Source organism: Pezoporus flaviventris, unplaced genomic scaffold (genome assembly GCF_033815535.1).
Source record: "Pezoporus flaviventris isolate CSIRO_AGI_PZ_B2104156 unplaced genomic scaffold, CSIRO_AGI_Pfla_v1 ptg000049l, whole genome shotgun sequence".
Taxonomy (NCBI): Eukaryota; Metazoa; Chordata; class Aves; order Psittaciformes; family Psittacidae; genus Pezoporus; species Pezoporus flaviventris.
In genome coordinates, this window is record NW_026892597.1 from 552570 (window position 1) to 580380 (window position 27811).

At 49.9% G+C, this 27811-nt stretch overlaps 1 protein-coding gene across 1 annotated transcript; it reads left to right on the forward strand.

Moving 5' to 3' along the window:
* Positions 1 to 1800: 1800 nt before the first annotated feature.
* On the forward strand, positions 1801 to 27344 carry LOC133277045 (store-operated calcium entry regulator STIMATE-like). The gene is given in 9 exon segments (XM_061468554.1): positions 1801 to 1819; positions 5110 to 5158; positions 6304 to 6399; positions 8970 to 9100; positions 18309 to 18421; positions 19531 to 19565; positions 19567 to 19603; positions 20633 to 20749; positions 26982 to 27344. Coding segments are annotated over 9 exon segments (711 nt in total). The 3' UTR covers positions 27096 to 27344.
* Positions 27345 to 27811: the final 467 nt, after the last annotated feature.

Sequence of the window (27811 nt, forward strand, 5' to 3'; positions counted from 1 at the left end):
CAGATAGCTCTGCCCTGGTAAAAGGGGCAGCTCAGTAGGCACTGACACCAGCTGGGACTCGCCTTAAACATGGTGCAAACACCCAGGCTTTACACCACCAGTAGCACTGTGAGTTGAGGCTGATTTCTCGAGCTTCCCCACTTGAACTCAATCCTGGAGCAATTGTTCCCAACCTGTACTCAACTCTGCTGCTTTTAGACTTCACACATGTGCCTGGAAGCTTGCCTGTACTTCCACCGGTGTTTTCTTTCCCTTGGAAAGATTGAGGGGCAGGGAAAGGGATCTAAAGGTTCATGTGGATTTGACTTGCTTAGTGTGTTACTAGGGCTGGTTTCTTGTTTAGTGTTAGTGATGTGAAGTCCCGTTTCGTAGTGATGATGTGAAAAGGCATGAAGTGAGATTGGGCTTCCTGCAGAGGTGTGCAGTCACATTGCTTCCTTGCAAAAGCCAGCTTGCTTTACAAATGGACAAAGCTGAGGAGGGGAGCAGAGTTAGAATAGGATCATAGAATCAACCGGGTTGGAAAAGACCTTTAAGATCATCAAATCCAGCCTTTACCCCAGGCCTGCCAAGTCCACCACTAACCAACCCATGGCACTCTCCATCCAGAATAGTTGACACTGTGGCTGTAGCGCTGTTAGAGGACATTCCTGATAACTTCTGGTGTAGACCCAGGGCAAGCTAGTCTCGTATTTAATCTAATGGGACGTCAGTTCTGTCCCATCTTGTGCAGCCCTTTGTGCACTAAACTCAATTTGTAGTTGGGTGCAGGTGCTAGAACTTGAATATCACATGTTGGTGGTATCGTATCAGGTTGGACAGAGCCTTGGGTGCCATGGTTTAGTGTGAGGTGTCCCTGCCCATGGCAGGGGGTTGGAATTTGATGATCTTAAGGTCCTTTCCAACCCTAACCGTTCTATGATTTGTTTGCTTGATGCAGGCATAAGATGCACAGCTTGGGGTGGACTGGTCTGTCTGAGCCATAGCAGCAAACCCACACCTACAGCTGGTGGAAAACCGAGTTGACCCCAGTGAGCAGAGACACGTTTTGAGAAGGGCAAAGGAGACTTCAGCCTTCCTCCAGCCTCAGCCAGCTGAGCTGTGCGTGCCATGGCTTGGAAGGGAGCAGGGACACTGCAGTTGCTGCTCAGCCTGTTGCTCCAGAGCCCACGTTGCTCCCAGAGCACAGAAGCAGCAGTGCTGCTTCCAAGTGGACTTCATCAGCTCCTTGGGTGTTCAAAGACCTGGTGCTGCTTTTATGTGGATTTAGCATCCATCACCCCTCCCCTCTGGGTGACGGCTACCAAAGGACTCTGCTGCCTCTTCAAGCTCTGTTGATCTTGGCTGGCTTCTGGTTCCGTTTGGAGGCAGCCTGCTGCAGCCCTGCACAGTAAATGCCCTATTAAGCAGTTAATTATTTCTCTATAATACTAGCTTTTATCTTTAATACAACAGTTTTACTGTCTCTGATAATTGCACACTCTCGGATAACTCTTAAATCTAATGAGGCATGAAAGCTGTGTTCAACAAGGCAAGACACCATTAACTTCTTGCCTCTTACTTGTCATCTTATCGCACTGAATTACTGAATTCTGGCCTGAGTGGCTGTGGATATGTGAGATGTCCCTTCTCATTAAGAAAATACTGAGGATCAGCCCTGGTGCTCTCATGGTCAGGTTAGTGGTCAGCTTGGTGGCCTGCAGACCCCCCCAACTGCAGCATCGTGCTCTTGGCCCTATGAGCTGAGCAAGATAGGTTCAATTTAGATACCTCTGTCTCCTCAAACAGCTAGATTGGTCCATGGGTCTCTTGTTTACGGGTGAGTGAAATGCAAGTGGCCTTTTGAAGGGCATCAGGGATGATAGACCTTGTTTGTGTTGATGGAAGTTATTGCTTCATCAGGGATTGCAGTGACAGGACAAGGGGTGATGGGTTGGAACTGAAACAGGGGAAGTTCAGGTTAGATATAAGGAAGAAGCTCTTTACTGTGAGGGTGCTGAGGCGCTGGCACAGGGTGCCCAGAGGAGGGGTGAATGCTCCATCCCTGGCAGTGTTCAAGGCCAGGCTGGTCAGAGCCTTGAGTGACATGGTCTAGGGTGAGGTGTCCCTGCCCATGGCACGGGGTTGGAACTGGATGATCTTAAGGTCCTTTCCAGCCCAAACCAGTCTGTGATCTTGTGGTGGGATTTAGCTGGATAAGGGAAACAATGCGGTTTTTCTGGACAGGGGTAGGACACAAACTGCTGCAGCAATGCCTGGTGTAACTTGACGTGACTGCTGCTTCGTTACTCATTCATGTCAACAGTGAATTGGTTCACTGGAGTGCTGGTTTTCTGTGGGTTTGATAGTGTCACTAAACCCCCTCCATGTGCTTGATTGAAATCCTGGGCTCTGGGGATTGTCTTTTCATATATTGTGCTTTCACCCTGCCAGTAAGAGTAGCACGAAGTTGTACTTCTGGAACGTTGAGGCTCAGGCAGGGAAGTTCCTGCATCCTTCCAGGCTGGACCAGGAAGGCGTTTCCCAGGGGAATGAGCCCAGGCTGTCCCGTGGGGCAGTTGTGCTCAAGTGCACCTGGGCTGAGCACGTCAGGTAATTGCTGTCTAGATACAGAAGAGCAAAGAGCCCTTTGTTTGGGGTGTATCCATCCAGTGTGTCGGTGCTTTATCCCAGCCCTTACTGAGCCTGCTGCTGGCTCCACTTCTCGAGGTGGGTTTGCCTTCTGGTCTGTGTATGAGTTGTGCTGTCAAAGCTGTGTATCTATCTCCCCACTGAGCAGAGGAGGAAAAGCCTTATTTCAGGTTATAACCCGAGTCATTCAGATTCCCTGTGGGTATTTTATGGGTTGCCCATGGGACTAGCTACTGTGGCGTGCCTGAATTAGATCAGTTCCCGGCTCTCAAAGGGCATTTTTTTACTTGGAAGCGATTTGCTTCTCTGCAGTTTAATTAACTGAAAGGCTAACGAGTAGGAAGAATGTAGATCTGCAAGAGGGCTGGATGTCAAGTTGTGTTTAAAACTGTGCTGGCCTTGTCAGCAGTGTTAGTGATCTAAACTGGGCCGGAGGTGTTGAGTGTGCCCTCTTCCTCCCATGGGCAGTAAGGAAACTCGTGTCTATAGAAGTGCATCTCCTTACCCTGCTGGAGAGCAGAAAGAACATGCGGCTCTGATGTCCCTGCTTTTATCTGTGTCCCCGTCCTCATATCCACAAGATGCCCTGGGAAGTGTCCTCATGTGCCCAGAACTGTTGGCAGTGAAAGGAGTCCCTTTGGCTGCACATCTGAAAGCAGTGGCAGGTTACGTGGAGCCGGGTGGAGATGAAGAAAGAATAGCTGTGATGAAGTGGGATGGTGGGTGTGTGTTCTGGCTTCTGGTTGCTTTTAAAAGGAGCTACGGGGCTTCAAATTGTGAACCCTTAGTTGTGGTAAAACCTAATCATGTGTTTGGGCTGCTGTAGTCTGTGTGCTCTTCAGTACTCACTGCAGTGGTTCGCCTGGTTTTGGGCAGAGCTGGGCTGTGTAGCAGGATTTGGTGATTGATGCTCACAATAGGTACTCCTGGGGTGGTTTCTCTAACGGGGTCGTGCATTGCATATTGATTCATACTCAAGTGTTCCGCTGGTTTCACTAGATGGCACCACCAAGCAGCAGCTCTGCCCTCATCCCCGTCAGGATGTTAGAGAGAATGCACCGAATCGTTGTTTTTGACCGTTTCCCTCCCAGACCATCACAGCTCCTTACTTCTAACTCTGGATCCCGTTCAAGCTGGCAACGTGTATGGGGACTGGTTGTGACAGCTTTAACCTGCTGTCGGTGACAAGGAGAGTGATTCCAGCAGCAGAGGCAAGGATGGGGAGCTGCATCCTGTGTCCACCTGAGGTTTGGAGGCGGCGTGCTTGGGGCAGCAGCTGTACTGATGATGTCTGTAGCTCTAGATGGAGCCGTTGGCAGCCTTACCACAATGCAAGGCAGTGCCACTGAATGCCCTTTACTTCTGGGGTATTTTTTGTTTCTAATTAATAAATCTAATATAGTGTAAAAGCCTGTTCCACATCTGCTTGTTCCAGAGCATTGGTACCTGTGGGTTTAAAGGGAGAAGAGTTGGCCTGGTAGTTGGTCCCGTCTGAGACAGGCTCCTAGCTGGAGTGATAGCAAACCAGTCAAAAATGACTTCTGCACGAGATATGGAACTTAGTATTTTCCATTAGCAGCTCCTGTTTGTGCATGTAAAAACTGGTTGAGCCCAAGGAGCGCATCAGAGCTCTGTGTCAGATTAACTAGGACCTTCGGAGATGCTTCTGCAATGCCCAGTTCATGGAGAGCTTGGGAGGCAGAATCCCAGAGTGATTTGTGTTGGAAGGGACCTTCAAAGCTAATCTGGTCCAATCCTCCTGCAATGAGCGGGGACATCTTCAGCTGGAGCACGTTTCTCAAAGCCATGTCCAGCCTTGACTTTTCAGGGAAGGAAGGAAGAGTTGCATCCAGTGTCTTTCTTAGGTGGTACTGAAGCCATGTGTCTAAGGCCACTGCTCCACAGTGGTTTTGGATTACACAAAATGCTGTGTAATGAGATAAGGTTTTGATCCTAGCTGGCATGGAGCCATGTCAGCTCACGGGGCTTGGGGGTTGGCATTGGTACCTTCATGCTGGAGATGCGTGCAGAGCGCTGCTTCCTTCAAGGTCTTCTGGTCCTGTCTGCAGAGGAGATGGCTTTATGGCCCTGCTGTGACCCAAAAGCTTAGTGAACTCACGGGCTGTAACCATTCCAGTGTCAGTACCATCATTTGTTTGCCTGGAAGAATTGCTAGGGCTGGTAGACGGTGACGATCCCTCCCTAGCTTCCCTTGGGCCGCTTCCCATGGCATGAGCATGCTGCTGCTGAAGGATGCCAGAATCAAACACCTACCTCCCAAGCACCTCTGCTGTGCCTCCTGCTGACCTGTGGGTCAGTTGGGAGCCAAGTGCTCGGATCTGCCCGGCTTTACACTGGGGAATACTGAGGGTGCTCCAGAGTTCTTTGACTGCTTTTGCCTTGAAGGTTGGCACAGCCTGCACTTGTGCATCGGTTCAGCTCTGCTGGTTGATGTAACCTCTCTCATTCTCTTTGCAGTAAAACGATTTAAGGAACCGAAGGCAGAGAGGCGTCCCTGGAGGATATGGTGAGACTTTAATTTGGGGTTTGATTAGACCATGTATATGTAATACCACTTTCTCTTGTACTGACAACCTTCTAGGCCCTCTGAATATCATAGAATCCCAGAGTGGTTTGGGTTGGAAGGGACCTTAAAGCTCCTCCAGCTCCAACCCCTGCCACGGGCAGGGACCCCTTCCACTGGAGCAGCTTGCTCCAAGCCCCTGTGTCCAACCTGGCCTTGAACACTGCCAGGGATGGGGCAGCCACAGCTTCTCTGGGCACCCTGTGCCAGCGCCTCAGCACCCTCACAGGGAAGAGCTTCTGCCTTAGATCTCACCTGAACTTCCCCTGTTTCAGTCTGAACCCATCACCCCTTGTCCTGTCACTCCAGTCCCTGATGAAGAGTCCCTCTCCAGCATCCTTGTAGCCCCCTTCAGACACTGGAAGCTGCTCTGAGATCTCCATGCAGCTTCTCCAGGCTGAACAGCCCCAGTTAGTCGTTAAAGAAATGCTCTCCTTCCAAGGACACTTCAAGACAGTAGCTGGTGCTCCCTAGAAGCAAAATTCTCTCTTGGCTCCTCTAGAAAAGCTTGGTTTTACTGTAGCTGATGGAATGGAGAGGGTTTGGTCCCCTCCAACCTGCTGGCATGGGGGCTGTCTCCCAGACAGGGCCAAGTCTTGTTCTTCAGTTCAATACCCATTTTGGTGTCCTCTGACCCAGCTCAGGCATAGCTCAGTCTGTGTTGATGTAAGGTAGCTGGGTATTGCTACCTCTACAAAGGATCTCTGTCTATTGTGGGGTTTATGGGGTGTAGAGAGGTGGGCATATGGGGTGGGCTTGAAGTACAGTCAGGGCAGCTTGGCAGCATAGAGCTACCAGTCAGCATTAGTGATGAAAAGCCTGTCAGTCTCCTCAGTTTGGTTCTCCCTCTATAACAACTTGGGAATTCAACCTAATTCCCTGTGGATGGGTACAAACAGGTGTAAGTTGCTGGTGTATTTATTTATATTCTTTTTCCTTACGTATTTGAAGTTGTCCAAACTGCCCCTTACCACCACATACAGCTTCCTGGACATCAGTGCATCTTGGAGGGAAGCAGATCCACACAGGGCCATTGCTTGGGTGCTGCTGGTGCTCCAGGACACTGATCCTTTTGTCTTTCCCTCCAGGTTTTATGATACATCCAAGCAAGCAATAGGCTCCCTCTTCATCCACTTTGCCAATGTTTTTCTGTCGGATCTCACTGAAGAGGACCCTTGCTCTCTGTAAGTATATGAGGTGCTTGCATTCACACCCTGTATCTGGAAAAGGAAGAAGCGAGCCTGTTGGGAACTGCCATGCACGGTGGAAACTGATCTATTTGAAGGACTAAGTGGGGCTAAACCGTCTTGAGCTTGTTTTCAGGGTATGGGCTGTCTAATGGTCTTTGCAGTCTGATGGAGATGAAGCGATGCGGTCATGATTTTGTGGTGATCGGAAGTGTCTGGAAATGTGCTGGCAGAAAGCTGCAGTAAACAATGCAGTGTGGTCTTTGAACACAGCCAGTTTGTGCCCAGGTATCCAAGAAGCCCCCAGCATCCTGCCCTGCATCAGCACCAGTGCGGCAGCAGGGCCAGGGCAGGGATTGTGCCCCTGCACTGGGCACTGGTGAGGCTGCACCTTGAATCCTGTGTTCAGCTCTGGGGAACTCACTGCAAGAGAGACATTGAGGTGCTGGAGCAGGGCCAGAGCAGGGCAATGGGGCTGGTGCAGGGCCTGGAGCACAGGGGTGATGGGGAAGGGCTGAGGGACCTGGGGGGTTCAGTGTGGAGAAGAGAAGGCTCAGGGGGGACCTGATGGCTCCCTACAAGTGCCTGAGAGGAGGATGGAGCCAGGAGGGGCTGGGCTCTGCTCCCAAGGAACAAGGGATGGGACAAGAGGAAATGGCCTCAAGCTGCCCCAGGGCAGGTTTAGATGGAGCTGAGGAACAATTCCTGCCCCAGAGGGTGCTCAGGCATTGGAACAGGCTGCCCAGGGCAGGGCTGCAGTCACCGTCCCTGCAAGTGTTCACACCCCGTGGAGACGAGGCCTCAGTGCCATGGGTTAGTGGTGGCCTTGGCAGTGCTGGAAACGGTTGGACTGGATGAGCTTGAAGGGCTTTTCCAGCCTGGTTGGTTCCATGATTCTGTCAAATGTCCCATCTGTTGGCAGCCCAGACTGTAATTTGGCTGGTCTCAGGGCTGTGTTGAGGATGTTTTCCTAACTGTGTGGGTGAAGGTCCAATGTATGGATGTGGTTTTCGGATATTCAGTTGCACCTACCTCCTGTAGTCCTGGGGGGGGGCTTTCTAAGCCAGCTTTTGGGCTTAATATAGAAGTGCCACCTTTATGTCAGACGTGCCACCTTTATGTCAGACCAGCACTTCACAGCCGCAGGTTTAGTTTAAGAATTAACTTTATCCTGTTCTGATAAACTCCTGAAGGCCTCAGAGTGCTGCTGAAAACCTCCTGGCCCACCTCCCTTTTATGTGTTAGAGTGCTGCACATCTGTGTTTCTTACAGGAGACACAAGTTTGGGGCTAAATATAGCCTCTGAAATGATTCGTTGTCGTTTTAAACCTACGCTGTTAAAATAAACCTGTTCATAGTTGTGAAGTGCCCTTTGGTTTCAGTGTGTGTTTTGGGTCTCCCTGTGCTGCCTGACTTAGCATCACGAGCCGGCAGCTGAAAACCCTGCAGCCCTGGCGCTGGGCTTTGAGGCTCCCACACGGCGTGGGCTGCCCAGTGTAACCCATCAGAGCCTTGTGTTTGTATCGGAAGACTCTGATTTCAGCAGCTTGTAGTAAGCTGCTCGGAGACTTTGGGTGTAGGAAACGTTCATGCTGTGATTTCAGAAGCAGATAGTTATTTTCAGTGTCTGTATTCAGAGGTAGGATCAAGTCCTGTATAAGGAAATGTTTGTTCCTGTAGCCCTGTGCTTGGTATTGTCTTCGTGCTGTGGAAATCTGGCCTCGTCTGGCAGCAGAGATTCCAGTAATGGAAAGCTGGCCAGAAAACATCAGTCTGATCCTTTTTCTCTCTGGAGTTCATTAAAATACCAAGTCCTGGATTAGAGCTTGGGCCCTGCAATCTGCATAAGGTCACTGCAGGTCTCCTGCTGCTGGTGCTCTGTCCAGTGAGGCTTAAACATCCAAAGCTGCAGAGCAAGTCCATTGAGCCCGTATCTCCTGGCAGGGGTGGGTTCAGCTCCTGGATCTGCAGTGGGACCCTGAACTGGAGGCTTTGGGGAACCCCAGGGTGCCAGGAAGCTGAGCCAGGACCCGTCACCTCTCCCAGGAGCTTCTGCCTCTCCATCTGTGTCTGCTCATAGGAGCCTCTTGCAGCTGCTCACTAAAATGGACTTTATTCCCCTCCTGCTGCACAGCTGGCAGAGCAGCTGTGGTGTCCAAGAAGCTTCCATTTCCTTGTATGGAATTCCAGGAATGTTTGGTTCTGTTTCCCTGAAACTTGGGATTTCATCCTAGTAAGGACAAATGATGCTGCAAATGGAAAGCCTGCTTTCTGGGGGTAACTCTTAAGCAAGGCTAGCCCAGGAAGCATTTAATGCTGTATGCATAAATGAGTGATGCCAGAGACCTGATGGAGCCTGCTGCCTTTTTTGCTAAACAGGCTTTGAGCTAAGAAATTGCTGGTAAGGCTGTAGGAAAATCCAGTAAAAGAGCGAGGAAGTGAGCTTGGACTATGAAGTGGGGATTTCTTTTAAATCTTGGTGTGTTTTTTATGGATCCCCATACTGGAAAAAGAACATTTTTGAATCAGAACACAACTGAAACCTGAATTTTCCTCTCCTGCCTTCTTTTCCTTGGCTACCTTCTTAATTTCATCCTTGATGCCACGCTGGGGATGCTGCTGATCTGGCTTGGTGTGAAGGTTGTCTCCTGGATCGGGCAGCATAAGAAGTACACGTACCTGGTCTTCGGAGGATATGGTAGGTGTCATAACCATAACTGCTCCCAGCTATGAATGGGGAGAAGAAAATGGGAGGAATTACAGCCTGGGGATAAAACATGTGTTATCTCTTCTCCAGGGAGTCATGGAGTGTAGCAGTGACCCGTGTATTGTTAAATGCTGGCACATCACTAGGGTGCAGGTACCTCTGCTGCTGCCTTGCCAAGCATACCTGAGCATAGCAGGCTGGTGATTAAATCCTTGAGTGGATAACAAAGCCCAGGGCATGCATATGATAAATTAAGGTGTTTGGGGGAGGTGTTGGTGACTCTTGTGGGGTTCTTTCAGGGTTTTTTCCCTAGCCTCTTAGCTCAAAGCAGGGAGGAGTTCTTGCATTTGCCTTGAGCTGTTGTAGGTATCAACAGTAGGACCCAACCTGGCCCCAGACCCGAGGTCTCAAATGACTTGTGGGGTTGGGGGAGTGAGGGTTGCCAGATAACAACAACTACTACTAGTTATTATTACTATTATTATCAATAATATATGCATGCCAGGGTCTTGCTTCTCTCCTTCAGTTCCTGCCTTGAGGCAAAGCTCCAGCAAAGCCTTTCTCAGCCAGCCCCACTAGAGGGTAGCCCTGCTCTTCAAACAGAGCAGAACCAGCTTCAAGGGGAGCAGTGCTGCTCTGAGCCCTGCTCTTCAAACAGAGCAGAACCAGCTTCAAGGGGAGCAGTGCTGCTCTGAGCCTGCGGGGAAGGGGAAATGAGCCCTTTGTTTGATCGTGGGATGGTTGGAACGTACCGTGAAGATCATCTAGTTCCAACCCAATATTTTTGTTATTTGTTTTATATTTTTCCTTATATTTCATATCTAATATAACGACAACTTCAGCCTCACTCTAGAAAATACACCCTATTCAGTCCTGCCTTTAAGGTGTTAATCATTAAGTCTGTTCTGAAGGTAGTCTTGTTTCTTTCTATTTTTAGTAGCTGGTCTGATAACGGAGCTGGTGGAACCTGGCCCAAATGAGGGTTAGCATATAGACCCTATTAGCTTGTGAACTCTTATTCAGGCTTGCATTTAGCATGTGTAAATGGGTCATGACAAAGAATGGAGGGGGTGGCTGGGTTTGTGAAACAGCAGAAGCAGCTACTGGGTAGATGACAACAGATGGGTTGAAATGGTGGGATGTGAGAGGCAGGAGGAAGGCTTAAGGGCAGCGCTGATCTTCAGAGCAGGTTCAGCATCCTGACAGCATCTGTCTGGTGGGGACTGCCTATTTTTCCTTAGTGGCTTGTTTCCCAGAGTGCTAACATAGCACATGTGAGACAGCAGAAGAATGCAGTTATTCTTGGTTCATGGATGGCACTTTTCCCCTTTTAAGCAGCAAGGACTCGAAGCCCAGCCACAGCCATCCCAGGGCACAGCTTCATGTGCCACGTCTGCAGTTGAGCAGATGCAAGCATTCAAGTGTATTGACAGCTTGCTTTAACCTTGCCTAGCAGTAACGAACTTCTGTTGAGCTGTCCCTGGCCCCTTGCAAGGGCTGGCTTAGACTGCAGAAACAGTTCACTCCTCTGAGGAATTCTTGCTTTCATTAATAGTAATAGAACTTACTGCTGTTGCTGGAATTTAGCTCTTGAATTGGGGATTCAATATCCCATCCGCCGAGCACTGCTCTTGGCACAGGTCTCTGGCCAGAGCGACCACAATGGGGAAGTTAGGTAGGAGTCAAGGGGCATGTGTGGTGCTGTCCTGCTGTAGGCCTAGGGAAGGAAAGCACTGCTGTCCTCAGCTCGGGTGTTAAGGAGCTTCCAAAACAGTTTGGAAGATGCCAGTAAACTCCGTGCAGTTTGATACAGGCTCCAGCAATAAGATTCGTTTTCTGGTCTAATTGCTGTACCAGATGTGGTGTTGCTTCCCTCAATTCTCCTGAGGCCCAGAAACATCTCTTGCAGTCCTGCAGAGGAGGCAAGGCAGAAGAGAAGGAGCAAATCCGTGTTGTAGACAGTGCTGAGTGCCATTGCTCCAGACTAGTTGTGTCTTTGGCCAGTATAACCAGTACCCATCTAGGGTGTCTACTGGGCGGGGAGGGGAAATCTGTTGCAGCTGCTTCCTTTCTGACCCTCCAGCTCTTGGTTGCATCCCAAACCACGGCAGTTATCCTTTGGTTTGGGCTCCAGTGGTTCCTCCTGCTCTGCTGCTGGTAACCCCATCTCCACCACCTCAGGTGGTTCTTCCTTGTGCCACCGCAATAGCTTCATTAACGGAGAAGCAAAGAAAAGGGAAGGGAAAGCACCTAAATCTGTGCTGCTGTTTTAAGTGTCCAACCATCCAGAACTGTTTAGAAAGATCAACTACTTCCATGTGTCCAAAACCCAGGAGACAGCCATTCTGAGATCAGCCTCTCTCAGCCAAAGGCTGCTGCAGCCAGGAATGGCCTGGCTTTTAGCTAGTGGAGAGTCAAAGGCTCCTATAGGCTTCTGTTCCTCCATCTTTGCCCAACAGCTTTTGATTGCTCTTCGAACTGCCTCTAAGCACAGGAAACAGCATTTTAAGTGACTGCCGTCTCTTCTGAAGATGCTTGGCTCGAAAGATCAAAGATTGGAGAGCTTTATTCTTCAGCTGGTTCAAGTAGAGAATGCTGGTTGCCTTCCACGTACTTAAAGCTAACAAACTCCACAAATGCTCTGTGCACCGTTGCTGCAGCAGGGTAGCAGCAGACCATGTCTACGTGCCCTCCCTTTAGGGGACTTCTGCATGGAAGAGAATTCAAGTTGCAAAGGACCTGGGAGTGAATACTCAGGGTTTTGGAGGTGCTGCTGGGCTTATATGGACTGAGCAGGGGAGATGCTGGCTGGAGTCAGAGCATGCGGATGAAGCCTGGGTCAGCTTTGTGCCCTGCCCTCTTCTTCCTCCCCTATCCCAAGGCAGCAACCAGACTCCCAGGGGGGAATCTATGGATGGCCACAGTGTCCTGGCGTTTTGGTTGTGTCTAATAACTCTAAAGCATTACTTACCTTAGAAATACCGGAGTATTTCTTTTAAGCAGATGCTATGAATTTGCATTAGTAAAATGCTCTAGGGGAGCATTAAGAAGGGGGAGAAAAAGAGGGTGTCCTTGCTTGAAAACATCTCCCTGGATGTTGGCTTGTCTATGACTCTGGTTGCGGTCACTGATTAGACTAAGCCTGATGCTCTGTGCTCATCCACCGTCTGGAAAAGGAAAGAAGTTGCTTGGAGGCCTTTAAAGTCTGTTTAGTGCCCTGTTGAACTCTTCTGGTCAAGCTTAGTTCTAGGAGACTGCTCTGTGCCAGCTGCTGAGTTGAACTGAGGATCCGTGTAGGCTGCTTTTGGCCCTGTTGTGATGTTATGGAAATGTTGTCCAACAGCTATTCCCACATCCCGGAGCAGCCAAAGGAGCTGGCTGCTGGGGCTTGAGGAAATGCTGCTGAAAATAGCCCTAAGCTGAGGGGTGTCCTGTCCTTAGCGTGCTTGGGCTTTCTGCCCCAGGACCGGGGGGGAAAGAGGACTGAGGATCCAGCCTCACATGGTCAAGTGTGCGGTCGGGTCCCTTGCTCCAAGCAGGGGTGCAAACCTTTGAACCTGCTGGATGGAGATGGCAGCAGCAGTGTTCATCCCATTACAACAGCAGTTATCTCCTACAACAGCAGGACCGAAGGGACCAGAGCAGGGACACAGCAAGCTGGGGACTGATTCCAGCTGTGCAGTCACTTCAGATGTAGAACATGCCAGAGAGGGTCTGGGGTGTCTGCTGGACTCACCTGACTGCTCTGGTGCATCAGATCCCAACCTCTGAAAACCTGTTCTTGGCCTCTAAGTGAGCACTTCTGTGCAGTTCAGATGCTTTTTCTTACCCTCCTCTGTACTTGGTGCTGATAATTACATCCCTTGGGTTTGGAGGTAGCATTTGGTGTATCTTAAGAGGTGTTCATTGACTCTTTCTATCCTCACCACGCCACCCAGCACAACTTTCAGTGCTCTCAAATACTTGTTTTTCTCACACCCACCCCAACCCCTCCTCTTTGGCTGTGGTTGAGCTTTTTCCCTACCTGCTCAGTGCACACACAGTCCCCAAATGACTGTAAATAAAGCTGCTTGGCAGCAGCATGTGAGCTATGCTGACAGCTTGGTACGTTCGACAGGGTAGATTAAAACTAATCCTGTTGTGTGATAACAACTCCAGTGCCTCAAGCAGAGCTGCTTTTGCTGTGTGAGCAGCTGGGCTCCCACACACAAGAGGAATATCCCAGACATGCGTTTGGATGAGGGTCTGGGCACTGGTGGTCCTAAGTATGCATCAAGGAGGTTTTTGTGATGGTGGGGAGCACCAGCAGTGCTGCTTGAAGAGCAAAGTCTAAATGCAGCGTGTGCATCCTTTGGGGTGAAGGAGGCTGTTTCTATCAGGGTGGCTGTAAGTGGGTTTATTAAGCAAAAAGGAGAGGGTGGTGGTGAAGTCAGTTCATAGAGTTGACATGTCCTGTGTTACCTTCCTGTTGGGCTGGGGACAAGAAACTGGAAGCGTTCAAAGGGAGCATGATGCGTGTGACCTCCTAAGAGGTGTGATGTGGAGGCTGCAAAGATCCTCTGGACCAGTTCCCCACTCTCCTATGAGGAAAGGGAAGCTCTGGACCCAGAAAAGGAGAGCTGTTTGGGGGGTCTGCTTGGTGTGTTTTAGCCTCTAGGTAGCAGATCGGGTTTTGCTGGCTGGCAATGTTATGTGGCACTGACAGTCTTGGTGCTCACCTAGATTTAAGTCATGGAAGCACTTCATGCAAGATGAATCCTCTCCCATCCACAGAGCAGGGCACCTCTGGATAGCGCTGTATCCATTAAAGACATTAAGTTGCATCTGAGGGTGCTTCTGCCCATCTTGCTGTAGGAAGTCAGCACCTACATTTAGGTGTCTGGCTAGCTGATGCCAGCTCTCCAGTCTTGCTTCCTAACTGTGGAAGGAGATGTGGCCAGTCTGTCTCATGGGCTTGTCCAGGGACCGCACAAAGGCTCCCTCTTCCACGATGAGGTGCCAATAGGTGGTGATTTGTATGTTAGTGGCATTAGTCAGAGTTAGATGGATTAGTGGTGAGTTAGACTTGGATGGCAGCCACTCTGCTGTGGATCAGTGGTCCTTCTAACCTGCCAAGGTAAGGAGCAGCCACCTGAGATCCTTGGTGAAGAGGAAATGAGCCACTGATCTATATCTATTATATATATATATGTATACACACATACACACTTGCAGTCCCATGGGACACGCTGCTGTTTCATTTTCATCTTTGTCCTGAGTTATATTGGTACAGATCAGCCTCCTGTCCTTGGGAGACCAAGACACAATCAAAAGTAACTGTGAAGGCACCCACTGGTCATCCTGTCAAGGGCTGGAAGTGGGGTCCCATCTAATTCTGTGCTCCAGGATGGATTCCTGTACAGGAACATCTCATCCCATAGTCTGAAAACGAAGCTCAGAATGGGAAAGGAGGAGGAAGGGGTTGGAGAACCAGCAGGTTTGAGCTGGTTACAGTGATAGAGCAGCCAGCCAAATCTGGCCTCTCCAGGGGTTTGTAGCTCTCTTTCCATAGCTTTCTGCTGTCTACCCTGGGCATGTAAGAAGTGCTGATGCTCCTGTGTCTGTGGAGGAAATTGACAGCATCTTCCTTAGGTGATGCAGAAAAGACCAGAGTGAAAAATACTCCTATTTGAGCTCCACGTTGTGATGGAGGCACCTTTGACAAGGTGGATGTGGTGGGTAGGAGGAGGTGTGGGTCTGTCCTGCATGGTAGTTCAGGTTTGCTGTACCACTTGCATGTACCCCGTGGACTTAGCCAGTGAAGCTGGCCTCACTGGGGCACAGAACTGGGGTTCTTTAGATGGGGTATTGCAGTTGCACAATGGAAACTGTTCTCTAACGAAGGGAGAAAAGGTTTTCCATTGCCAAACGTTGCTCAAGAAAACTCACGCTATTTGATGGCTGGCTTCTTAAATGAAAGTGAAGGGAAAAGTTCTGGGGCGAGGAGCTGTTAACCCTGGAGACATGGGCAAGCCTAGGGTGGTTTAAGAATCAGGTTGTCTTTTCTAGTGTCTGTATCAGCCTGGGTAGCCAAAACCCGGCTGGGGCTGTCCAGTGCACGGTGTGCAGAACCAACAACTATATTCTCCTGTTTGTGATGATGGCAGGGGGCTGGAACTGCATGATTTTGTGGTGCTTTCCCCCACAAACCGTTCTATGAATGGCAGTGACCTCCTACCACCGAAACAGTGTGAGGGGCTGCAGGTGTTTGGGAGAGGTCTCAAACTTGCTGCTGCTTTCTGGGCACAAGGAGGTGACAGAGGGCAGCGATTCACAAGTGCCATCGCGACTGCAGTGCAGAAGAGCCGACTTGCAAAGGGTGCTGTGGCTGTTTGCCCTGTCCCCCATGGGGCACAGAGCACAGCTGACAACACAGAGCAAAAGGGGAAGAGTTGACATGCAGGAAGGACACGATGGATGTGTTTGTTTTCTCCTGGTTTGTTTGTACTTGGGTCTCTGGGTGATGTAGGAGCAATGGTCAGTCTTGGGATGCAGGGCAGAGAGCAGCACTGTGCCTAACCTGTGGCAAAGACACGACGTACCGAGTCTATCGGGGGAGGCTGTCCGTGCTTGAGGAGGATCAAACCTCCCTGATGTGGCCTTTAGCTGCCCGTAACACTGCTCCTGTCTCCTCCTCAGACCACCCAATGAGCTGTTGCCTGCCAAGGAGCAGATGTGTGCTCCTGAAATCCCCTATGGGCTCTGCTCTTTGTGCTCACACGTAACCTTCCTGCCTCCCTCCTCCTTCCCTCCCTCTGTGCCTGCTGGTCCGGAGCCCTCTGCTTGCTGTCCTCAAGCTCAGCAGCCTCTCTGCACCCTTGGTCCTCCCAGTTCTTCCCTGCTTTGCTTCCCTCTCAATCGTGGCTTGAGCAGTTAAAACGCTGGGATGCAGGGTTATCCTTGGCACAGAGGCACTAGCCGGATGCCTCTGCTTCTTAGCTGTAGCTTTGCAATGAGGCAGATGTTTTGGTACGTTGCTAACAAAGGGTGGATTAAGGAAAAATATACATATGCCCCTGCTGGGAGGCAGATTCCCCTGGAGCTGGGCTCGGTTGGATACCAGCTCTTAGTAAGCCCTGGTATGACCTGCTGGTCTCTATGGCCACAGCTTATGCAAACCTCTGCTGTTGTCTTCCCCTGCCACGTCCCAACGGTGCTGTGCCGAGAAGAGTGGGGCAGAGCTCGCAGCCCCTGCCATCCCACAGCGCTGCCATCTCATGGTGGGCTGGGTTCCCTTGCACTGATGTAACCCAAATACGGCCGAATTCCTGCCAAATTCCAGCCCAGTCAGTGTTGCCGGGGGTTATCTTCATATTGAAGAGGAAATGCTGCAGCTTTCCTAAGGCAGATACTGTAGCTCAGATTTGCAGACCTGAGATATTCTGATGAGCCTGGGAAGGTGATAACCAGCTGGCAGGGTACTCACAGAGGGCTGAAGCAAGCGCATGTAATAGATACGGCACCAGTACTGTTGTTAGCAATACCAGGATGCTTTTACTTATTACTTGGTGAGTATCCCATTGGAAACATTCATATTTAACTAGCATTGATTCTTTCTGAGTGAATTGATCTAAAACCCCAGGTGATGGAGCCCCTGTCTCTTGCCCAGACAGTGAGTATCACATAACCACACGTTCACTTCGTCAGCAAGAACATTAATTCTGTTCAGGATGGAAAAGTTATGCTTCTTGTATTGGAAATGGTGACCAAAAGCCTTCAGACCACTGCTGGTAACTGAGTGGGTAAGGCTTGGCAGGGAGCAGATTGCAAGTGATGTCTTTTTAGAGAGGAGGGTGCAGGATACCGACTGGTCCTTGTATAGAGGAGGGTCAGTCCAGGAGTATCTTGTCTTTGGGGATTGTTTTGGGATTAGTTTTAATTTGGAAGGGATTGAGCCTGCTCTTCCAGTCTAAATACTCCAGGAATTTGTAAGCTGCTTCTACAAGGCCGGTAGGGGTAGGGGGAAGAGTTGGAAGGCTCCATCTCTATGGTCTTTTCCTGGTTTGCAGAGGTGAGAAGAAATGAAGCCTCTGATACCTTGGCAGAGGGGTGCCAGAGAAGGGGCAAACCAAATGACTGATGCCCCAACGCAACACGTGCTTGTGAGGAGCTCTTTGAGTGGGATGCTTTCTGGGTTTTCAAGCTTTCCCTCTATAAAGGATTTTAGTGATCTGTGCTTTGAGGAGATGGGATGCTTACCCATTGCACAAGCAGAGCCTCTTCCCTTCAAATCCCTGTATCCATCTAGCTCAAAGTAGCTCAACACTATGGGGAGGATACTGGCAATGTCCATCAGTTGCTGAAAGAGAGAGGAAACCTGCATCTCCAAGGCTGTATCTTTTGCTCCAGGTGGATGTTGGTTACCCAAACCAAGGTTCACAAAAGTTGATCCACTCTCCTTATTGTTCCTAGGAATGACTTCTCTATTAAGCACTTGTGATATTACTGAGCCCTTGAGAGCCCAGGAGCATCTGCAAGTGCTGCCATTGCTGGATAAACACGGAATTTCAGGTCTTTAGGCAGAGCCAGAGCTGTATCTCTCCCCTTTTGCAGAAGCTGCCTGCCTTGTAAGACACTTGTAGGGCTTTGGCTCCAACAAAGCCATTGATCTAGGAAAGATGGGTGATGCAGGAGGAGATGCAAGGCAAGCAGGTTATTAGTGGTGGATCTCTCTTGGTGGCTTTCAGAGGCAGGTTGGTGTAATGGAGAGTGGGGCAGGAGGCAGATAAATACAGGTAGTGTTAGCATCTGCTGGGTACATAGGGCTTTCTGAACCACGTCTAAAATCTGTCATTTGCATGTCCTTCAGGTTAACCATAGGTTTGCTTACTTCCTATCTTCATTTCAGAACCAGCCCTAAAAGGAGCTGGAATACTTGAGCTTAGAGCTTGGTATGTTTTGATCTTCAGTGAAATAATGACTTATAGACCCAGCAGGGACACTAAACCTCTCTACCCCAGCCGTGTGCTCCTGCAACTGTGGCTGGGCAATCTGTCCACTAGTGTCAAGTTTGGTGTTGGGTACTTGTCTTGCTGCAAAACCTGCAGTATGGAAACACTTCCCTGTCTCTGATCAGCCCTGGCATCACGCACAAGGCAGCTCTTCTGCAAGGGCATCTCCTCCTGCCTTCTGTCTCAGATTTGACGTGCTGTTTTCGCAGGTGACCCTCCACAAGCTGCCGCCTGGATTGGCCAGTGTGCCCTCTACTTGCTGATAATGGTTTTTGAGAGGACTGTGATTAGCCTTGTGCTGCTTATCCCTGGTTGGACAAAGGTAAGCTTTGGCTCTTGCGGCTTGTTTCTTGTCAGCTTTGCATCATTAGTGGTCTCCATCGTCAGTCTTATAGAACCATAGAATAGTTAGGGTTGGAAGGGACCTTAAGATCATCTAGTTCCAACCCCCCTGCCGTGGGCAGGGACACCACTTATGACTTGTTGACATCCCTCTGTAGTCATTAGCTCTTACTTAGGTTTGGAGAAACACGACTTTGGCTTTTGGCACATTTTCTTGCTGCTCAACAGCTAGAGGAATAAGATGCTGCTTTTATTTCATTTGCCACCCTTGGAAGGATAAAATGGGCTGGGCTGGCAGCTGAACTACTGCGGTTCTGCTAGGGGATTTCAACACGATCTCTTCAAGTCAGTTCGTGTTGGTGTTTTGTGATCCCATGCCTGAAGTAGGGGGACCCTTAGAGATGAATTTGGAAGGAACTATCCATGTAGTATGCTGTCCTCAGGTGCTTCTATACGGCAGTTTGTGCAATGGTAATTGTGTTGGTCACAAGTTTCTCTTTTAAAAGATAGAAGTAATAATCTGTGGCACTTGTAGCTGCACACTTGGTGGAAGTAGGTGTGATGGGTGTAAAAGGCAATTTTGGGAGTCAGTGGGTAACTCCAGTTTTAAGTGCATTTACACATAGTGCTCACAAGCTGATGTGGCTTGACTGAGGACTTAGTTACAGCAATCTGGCAGCACTTCTCTGTTCCTGTTCAGGGCTTGTCCTTCAAACCCAGTAGCCTGCAGTGCTCAGACTTGGATGTGAACATGGTCAGCAGCATTCACTACTAGATCCAGAGATGCTGCTGGATTCCTTGCCATGGTTATCACATGTGGCTGGTGACCTTATTTTGCAGCAAGGAGCCAAGGGAAGTCCCACTAGTAGTTGCTATGGGTAGTTATGCTGAAAGACTAGGAGTACTTCTTGCTCTGTACAAAATCATGTGTTTGGCAACTGGGCTGAGGGAATAACCCATGTTATCTGTCAAAGAGCTGGGATAAAGCAAAGGCAGAGCCCTACGTAGGACACTGCTGGTGTAAGAAGGCAACCAGTTTGCAGCAAAGAGCTGTTCAAATAATGCTTCTAAATGGTTTCTCCTCTGCAGCTTCAGCAGATCCTCCTGGGTTACATCCCAAACCCTCATCCTGGTCATGCTCGTTGTGCCTTTTATAGTCAATGTAAGTGATGGCGCTGCAAGCGCTGGGTGGGGTGGTTTGGAAATCATGGTCCATCCCCATGGGGAGCTTGGGGTATCCTGCAGTGGCTGGGCCAGGGTGGGGAGGAGTGGAAACAAGTGTATGTGTTGTCACAAACATACAGATCTGTCCCTGCTGCTGGCCATGGTCTCTCTTCCCAGTTCGTGTTCCCTTGTCCAGGCTGCTGGGGGGCTGACTTTGACTTCATCTCTTTGAAGAAAGCTGGGGCTCCTTAGTTGAGGGCTACAGGCATGGGGATGCCCCAAACCCCTTTATGTTCCTATAGGATGGCTTGTCAGTGGTGACCTCTGGCAGCCTGTCACTAGCCGTTTGGCTAGACTTCAGGTTGTGTTACAGCAAGGCAAAGTGTTCAGGTTGCCTAAAACTAGCTCAGCAAAACCCCTTGAAAGCTCAGCTTTTTCCTGGTTCCCTGCATTCTGGGTAGTCCTTGACCTGCTGCTCTGTTCCTGTTAAGATGGGAAGTGAGAAGAGGGCACTAAGATTCAGATGCTGCATGGGCAAGGAGCGAGTTGAGCTCTCTTTCAACTCATACCATGAGCAGTGTAATGAATGCAGCATTGGCAAAGTTGGGTTTATCTGCTTCTCCTACCACCCTCTCTCTGCCACGTCAGGGTGCATTTCCTTGCCTGAAAGCAAACTCTGGTTGTCAAAGAACTGACCAGGGGCTGGTGCAGGCAGAGCAGATGACCCATGGATGGAGCTTAGTTCAGGGTTTATCTCCTGGTGGACATTTGGCCTGTTGCAGCATGTTTTTCTCTGGGTCTTCAACAACATGGAATCAATATATGGGATCAATATATGGGAATCAATATATGAATTTGACTTATCCAACCCCCATGGGCACTTTTGATGCAGGGTTAAGTTAGACATTAAATTAGGTTGATCAAGGCTGGACATCTGGAGAAACCAAAAGGAGAAGAAATAGCTGTGATTGAACCACTTTGTATTTTGGTCTCTTATATCTACTAATGTAATTTGTTTCTCCCCAAGGCCATTATGTTCTGGGTTGTGGACAGCTTGATCATGAAGAAATACGAGCAGAAGGACACCGTAGACATCAATGGATCCATAGAAACTCCTCATGCTAGGAGGACTGAGGAATCTCAGGTAAGACCAAAGTGTTTGAGACCCAACTGCAAGCTTGTAGTATGGTCTGTGTGCTTTACTACAACATAACACCATGTTGCCTAGACCTAGGGTGATGCTTCATGAATGTGGGTGACGACCCTGCTAACTGACTTCCCATGCTTGCAGCTCAGGTCAATAGAGGGCTGTTTCCTGGTAGGATCTTGTCCTGTGAGCAATACCACAGCCTGTGAAGCATTGCTGAAATACTAGAATCATATATAATAGAATCATAGAACGGTTTGGGTTAGAAAGGACCTTAGGATCATCCAGTTCCAGCCCCCTGCCATGGGCAGGGATGCCTCACACTGGACCATGTTGCCCATATTGCCCTGAATGATGCCAGTATCTTGTGGGGGATGCTTTTGCACTAACCTGGGTGGGGCTGTTGGATTGGCAGCTGAAGCTGGTGCATATCTGCACTGTTGCTCTCAACTTCCCTTGTTTTAGTAGTAATTAATCTTGGCTTAGAGCTTGCTTTCCCTACTGGTATTGATAGAATCCATTTATTTAGAGGCTAAAGTCTAGCAGGGAATCCGTGCTTTGTCAGCATTTGGTGCTTCTTCAGCCAGTGATGGCCCCTTAGCTGTAGAAAGCTGTATTTTGTGTAGTTTGAGCTGAAGTTGTGGCTGGAAGGAATTCTCCAGCCCCAGGAGATGTTCGTGTCAATGACGCACAGCGTGAGCAGGTGGTGTTTGTGCTTCTCATTGACTTTTGGGCAGAGATCACAACCTGAGTCACCGGCTTGAATTCCCTTCCTTCCCCTGGCACCCAGACCTGGTTTCCAAGTGCTCTGTGCACAACTGCTGGTAGCCTGCAGCTCGCTGCCAGGATTCGCTGCGATAAGAGCTTCTGGCATCACAGGCTGGCTCCAGGAGCAGCTTCTGCTGAGGGATTTAGGATGTACAGCAGTACCTTTTGCTCTCTGGTAGCTTTTTGATAGAGTAACTCAGCTTTTGTGCTGGGCCAGATGGCCTGTTACTGGTGGCATTAAAACACACAGAGGTGATAGTGTTTAAGGGTGTGCTTGGCAGTCTGCACCATGGATTCTGGGTCTCAAGGGCACAGTGGGGAAGCATCCGCTGCTCCTTAGGATGCAGTGTCAGAGGAGGCAGGGAGGGCAGGCAGATGTGAGCAGCTGCTGAGACAAGTGAATCACTCTTCCTGGCCCTGCCTCCAGATAAACAGTGGTAGCTTGGCAAGGTCACTAGAAACATGCAGCTTCCCAAGTGGTGTGTGTGGAAATCTGTTCCCTCCTCTCTCCAGAGCAATAAAAGCGACCTGAGGTGGGCAGTATCAGTGTGACTCGATGGTTATGCATTGAAGCCAAGAACTCATACCTAAGACATGAAGATGGGTTAACGCCGGGTGTGAACTTGTCCCTGGTTATGGCACAGTCTGGGTTTCTCGGTTGTGACTGGTGTTTGAGAGTGGTACTTCCTTAGAAGAGCTAGCTTGGAGGTGTGCTCAAAATGTAAAGCTGATGGTAAAGATCTTACTGGATGTGCTGGTGCGTTTCTGAAGGTTTAAGATCAGCTAAAATTACAGCAGATCAGAAGAAGGAGGTGACATCTCTGGGTGAGACACCAACCTCCTTTCCAGCCTTTGGAACCTAAACTCACAGCATCTAGTCTCATAGATGGTGTTGCAGCTGCTGGTCCTCTGTGGAAATGAAGCTGCTCCACCGAAGAGGGGGGGCAAGAGTTTTGTGGCCTCTAGCTCAGTTTTGCATAGTCTGAAGGGAAGGTATATGTTAATCTCCAGAAGCTAGGAAAGTCTCTTCTGGCAGCTCAGCCAGATGGGTTGTTTCAGAGGACAGAAACAACCCCTGCAGTCTGACTTCTGCTGTCAAAGGCTTCCTCCATCTTCCAAGTGCTTGAATCCTTTTCTCAGACCACGTTTTGCTGAGGTCTTCAATGTGCAGGTCATCTGTCCACCCTGAAATCCTCCAATCCATCACTGCAATGATGGTAGCTCCAGGGTACCAGTTCCTACCTGGAGCAGCCTCTGAGGACTGCCTCCTTCTTGCTCAGACATGTTCCTGTGCCTCTGGCCCAACAAATAGTTTGGGCAGAGAAGGAAGCTAATGAGGAAATACTGAATTGGGTGACCTGCTTTTCCAACTCTGTTTCTTGGCACTGCGCTTTGAGGCATAGCTCCCGCTTCACGTGTCAGCTTCTTAGGCTGTGAGTTAAAGGTGATGTTGGCTGGCTGAGCCCTACAGTTGGACTGACTGGATTTTAGTCTTGAAAGCAGAAAGCAAGGGTTTTCTGGGCTAATGCCCTGTTCTCCTCTCCCTGCTGCCCACTGGAGGAGGAGGAAGGAGGGGCTGGGACGGTGTCTGTACGGAGCAGAGTTGGCTGAGGCCGTGTCCTGCAGTTTATCAGGGTTCATCAGAGCTGTCTAGCAGCAGGCGCCAGCAGCTCCCCATCACGCTGCCTTCTTGGATTTCAACCCTCTGCCTATCTTGCCAGTAGAGATTGTCATTGGTTTCACTTGAGCTAGCAGTTTGTGTTGGGAAGAGGAAGGAGAATAGGAAGAGGGGGCTGAAGTTAACCTGTTAAAGCCCTACTCTCAATGTTCTCTACAGGGATAGTGGGAAAACAGCTTTGTCCTTGGCTTGGTAGATGGGAGAAACCCAGCAACCAGCAACCTTGACTTACTACCTTGTTGGCTGCACTGTGGACAAAAGAACTGGCAGCCTCTTGTGGCCCTTAAGGCTCCTCTGGTGAGCCACAGATGTGACGATGGGCTCTTGCTTATACTGGAGCAAATGCTGAACTTCTTTACCCTGAAGCCCTGAAAGGGACAAAACCTCCCTGTTTAGGGCTGGAAGATTTTCACCCTTCCTTCAAAGGCAGTCTTAAGCTTTCTGTTGTTTCAGGTAGATGTTCACAGTCTGTTGATTTTCCTCCCCTCTCGTGGGATAGAGAAAGATCCCTCAAGGGTGTCAGCCTGAACCCGGTGCTGTTCGGGCTGGGGAAGTGCATTCATCTGTGGGGCCCTTAGTTCTCCTTTGTGCGTGTCCTGCTCTTGACCCGAGTCTCCTTCCCTTGCCCTGGCAAGTGCCAGTAAAATTTAGATGTTATCAGAGATGTCTTTGTTTCCTCTGCTCAGGAAAACAGATTTCATAATGTTGTGTTTGATCTTTTTTGAGCTTGTTTTGTTGCTTTGGTTTGGTGCTTTCCCAAGGGAGGGGGATGAGTTTCTGCTCCTTTCCTGAAGGATTGCATTATCGGAGACAAGCCTTAAAGCAAAACTTGGTCTAATAACAGTGGTGCTTGTAAGAGCCATTGGGGTGAAACTAGAGGCTAGCTGTAAGGTTGGGAGGGAAGCTAATACACTATGTGAGGACCTGCCTTTGGTCAGTATGGAGTTCAGCACCTATCCTCATCCCCTTTGTAGGAGCTGTGACTTCTGGCATTCACAAGACTGAAGATGCTGGTGAATGCTAGTAGCTATGTTGCTTGCTTTTAAGTATTGAAAAATACTCCAAGAGTGAGTTTGACTTGCTTAGTGCTCAGCTGAGCTGGTTTTTAAGTATCTCCAACTTGGAGTGAGCCCAGATGCCTGCTACTTATGGAGAAGCTGAATGAAGGTGTGCGTAGAGGTGCCTCTGGAAGGAAACCACCCCACTTTTCAGTCTTACTGACTCATGGCATCTCATGTAAGCTCTGATGCAGGAGGGTGATGGGATGGTTCTTACACCTCCACCGGGCTGGTGGGACTTAACGCAGTGGGGAAATGGCCCCGGAGCTGCTTTGTTTTACAGCTCCCATTTCTGTCAGTCTCCTCCCCTGCCACTGAGACGGCTTGGTTACCTGCAAGGTCTGCTTAGATGGAGCACCAAAGAAGCAGGCAGCCTCTTCTCCCACCAGGAGGGGCTGGCAGTGCATGGGCAGCCCTGTTTCACTACCATGACCCCTGCTGTTTTGCAAGCTGCTGGCCTCCTGGTGCGGGGAGGAACGCATGAAGTATTTGAGGACTGCTGAGTGAGACAGTAACTCCTTGTCCCGGGACTGGGAAACCGTGGCCCATTCCCTGCTGTGATCCCGACCTGGATGCATCTGCAGGGAAACTGCCTTGTCCAAGTTCTGCTGAAGCCTCTCAAACTGCAGTTGGGCTGAAAACAGTGTCTGAGGGTATGTCCTGTGGCTGTCATAGTGATGAGATGCTGTCGTGTGATGAAACTGCCTTGGGAGATTGTAGGAAGGTTACACGGAGGGCTGTAGGCTCAAGCAGCTTCCTATAAGCTGTATGGTGGGCAGGTAGCAGCCTGAAGGGGTCTGGATGTGCAGTGCTTAGTGCTTGCTCAGTCATCTACACTTGGCTGTGAGAGGATTAGTTTGCTGCTGAAACCCAGCTGTTCATCACCCCCAAAACTCGTCTGTTGCAGCCCGTGAGCTCAGTGAGTTTATAGTGCTGGGGGACTAGCTGCCCGTGTTTTCAGGTTCCACAGCATCACAATATTAATGTGATAAACAGGGGAAGTCTTTACTTGGGAAAGATGGAAACTTTCCTGTGTGTGTCTTGAACCAGAAAAGAATTCCTCGAGACCAATGGCGAAGGACAAGAATCTGATCCGTTGCTGTCCTTTGAGCATCTTAAGTGCTGCTGTGAGGATAACAACGTCAGATGGAGGGGCTGGAGTGTGCACATGAGGGTGGAGAGGAAATCTTCCCCTGCGGCTCTTCTGCTCCTTTGAAGCCATTGACTCACTGGAGTTTGTTTTTCCTGTTTGGTCATTCTGTTCCTGTGGTAACTGGCTTCGTGGTGCTGCCTGAGTGCAAACAAGTGGGGGCCACTGAATTCACAACTATGCATGGAGATAAAACTAATCCCCTGTGCTTCTGGTTTTGGGGCAGGAACAGTGGGCTCTGGGACTGGTTGAGCTGTTAGGACAGCCTGCATGTGGATGTGCTGGGTTGAAAGCCCATGTAGCATCCTTGCCTTGTGTCTCTGAGCTGGAAGGCTGCTGAGAGCCAGGCACAGGGAGGATTCACGGTGCATGGGTTTGGAGCAAAGTGGTACCTGCCCCTTGTACCTGCATCTGCCGTGACCTAATGGTGCTGTTTGGGTTCTGTGGTGGGGAAAGGGCTGCTGGCATTGCTTAGCTAGAGAAATAAAACTGGAGACCCTTGACTGGGCTGTTAGACTTGTGCCCCTCTGAGCTGGGAGCCCTGGTGACCTGGCCAGGTTTCTGATGTGGATGACTAGTGTCCCATGACTCAGCGGAGGTTCTGAGCACTGCTGGGCATGACACAAGCTGTAGCTTAAGGGCTGACTGCACTTTATCTGTGCTTTGAGGCAGCTGCTGACAGGGGTAATGGCAGTAAGGGCTTCTTTTGCCCAGATCTGGGCGTTTGAGGGAAGAGGGCTAGGATGGGGTTGAGCAACCAACAGCGTGTCCAGCCATGACTATTACCCATGTGAACTTGTCCCTCCAGCCTGCTGACTGGAATTGGGCTTCAGCTCTTCTGCAGTCAGTGCAGCCATACCCCAAGTAAAATCCAGCCTCTTTCCTCTTCCAGATGATGTGGCTGGAGGATGTCCCACCCGTGGCTCCCCATTGTGCCAAGGCTCCAGGCCGGTGGCAGCTCAAATGAGCTTGTTGAAGTTAGCTATTGCGAGTGTAGGTGCTCCTGGAGGCCATGGGCAGCCTTTTGATCACGCAGGAAAGCTGTGGCCTTTCTTACCTGGAAGGTGTCAGTGCTCTGTTGTGGTTCCCACAGTTCAGACGGTGCCAGCTAGAAATAAGATGCTCCAGTCTAGGACTCCACTCCTGATCCTGCTGGCCATGGCTGCAGCTAACCCTGTAGCTCTGCTTGCTCTTCTGGCTGAGCTCTGGAGACGGCCAGCAGCTGGGACCTGGAAAAAGGCCTGCATTTGGTACAGCTTATTATGAAGTACGTGGCCTGGTTTTTATGTACATCTCCACTGAGGATGCAGCCTGGCCTGAACATGCATGTCTGAGTCCTGTCCCGTGGTAAACGGAGCCTTTCGCTGTCTCCGAGGTCCCTTCCAACCCTAACTGTTCTATGATCATCCTGGTGTCTGCACCCAAATCTGTTGGAGATATAGTCAAGATGACCTTCAGCACTTAGCCATATGCCAGCAGCTTCCCCCTCTAGGGATGCTTGGCCCCTTCAGCAGGCAGTATCAGGAAGAGCTGAGAACTTTCACTCCATCACCATGTCTCTGTTCTCCCTTGCAGGTTTTACTCTCTCCAGACATGGATTTTGATCAGTCTGAAAGCGACCAGGATGTTTCAGTACTGCAGGGAACGAACCAGCAGATGAAGCAGCCCAGCTATCAAGTGTTCATCTGACAACACTGAGACAAGGAAGGTGGAGGGAGGGAAGCAGCACTGCGATCCTTGAGCTGGCCAAGGGAATGCTAGTTGATCCTTATGGATCTGCAGAGATCCTTTTGCCTGCCTCAGCTAGACCTGTCTGCAGTTGTCTCTTTGGGACGGCTTCTATGCATCCTGTACAGGCTGGAGCAGCATCTGCTGTACCTGTGTGATCCTGACCCACACCCATGCAGGCACACTGGGGTTAGGGCTGTGCACATGTACTTCCCCCCGGCTGGGTGGAGCTTTTTGTCAGGGCTAGAGACTGAAATCAGGAGATTGCTTTTTGAATAGGCAGGGAAGAGGATCTGTCCTGCACTACCTGCACTGTGACACTTTGGTATGCACGATACTCAGAATAATGGGTTTGCAATATGTATTTAAATGCCTTGAATTGGAAGGGTTGTTTCAGTGGATCTGATGCTTTTTACTGTTTATAAGGGAATGCAGTAAATACCTGACCCAAAACCTTCATGAATGAAATGCCTTCATGTGCTTCATGTGTTGCAAAACCCTAACGCTGTGAGGATGAAGGGGATCTGCTGGAATCTTTCCTCAGCGGCTCCTCTCAGGACAGATTATCTTTCTGCAGCAGGACTATCCTGGTAAAACTAGGGAAGAGCTGAGGCCACAGAGCTCAGTTTCTGCACAGGGGTTGTACGAGCCGCTTCAGGGCAAAGAGCTGATGCTTC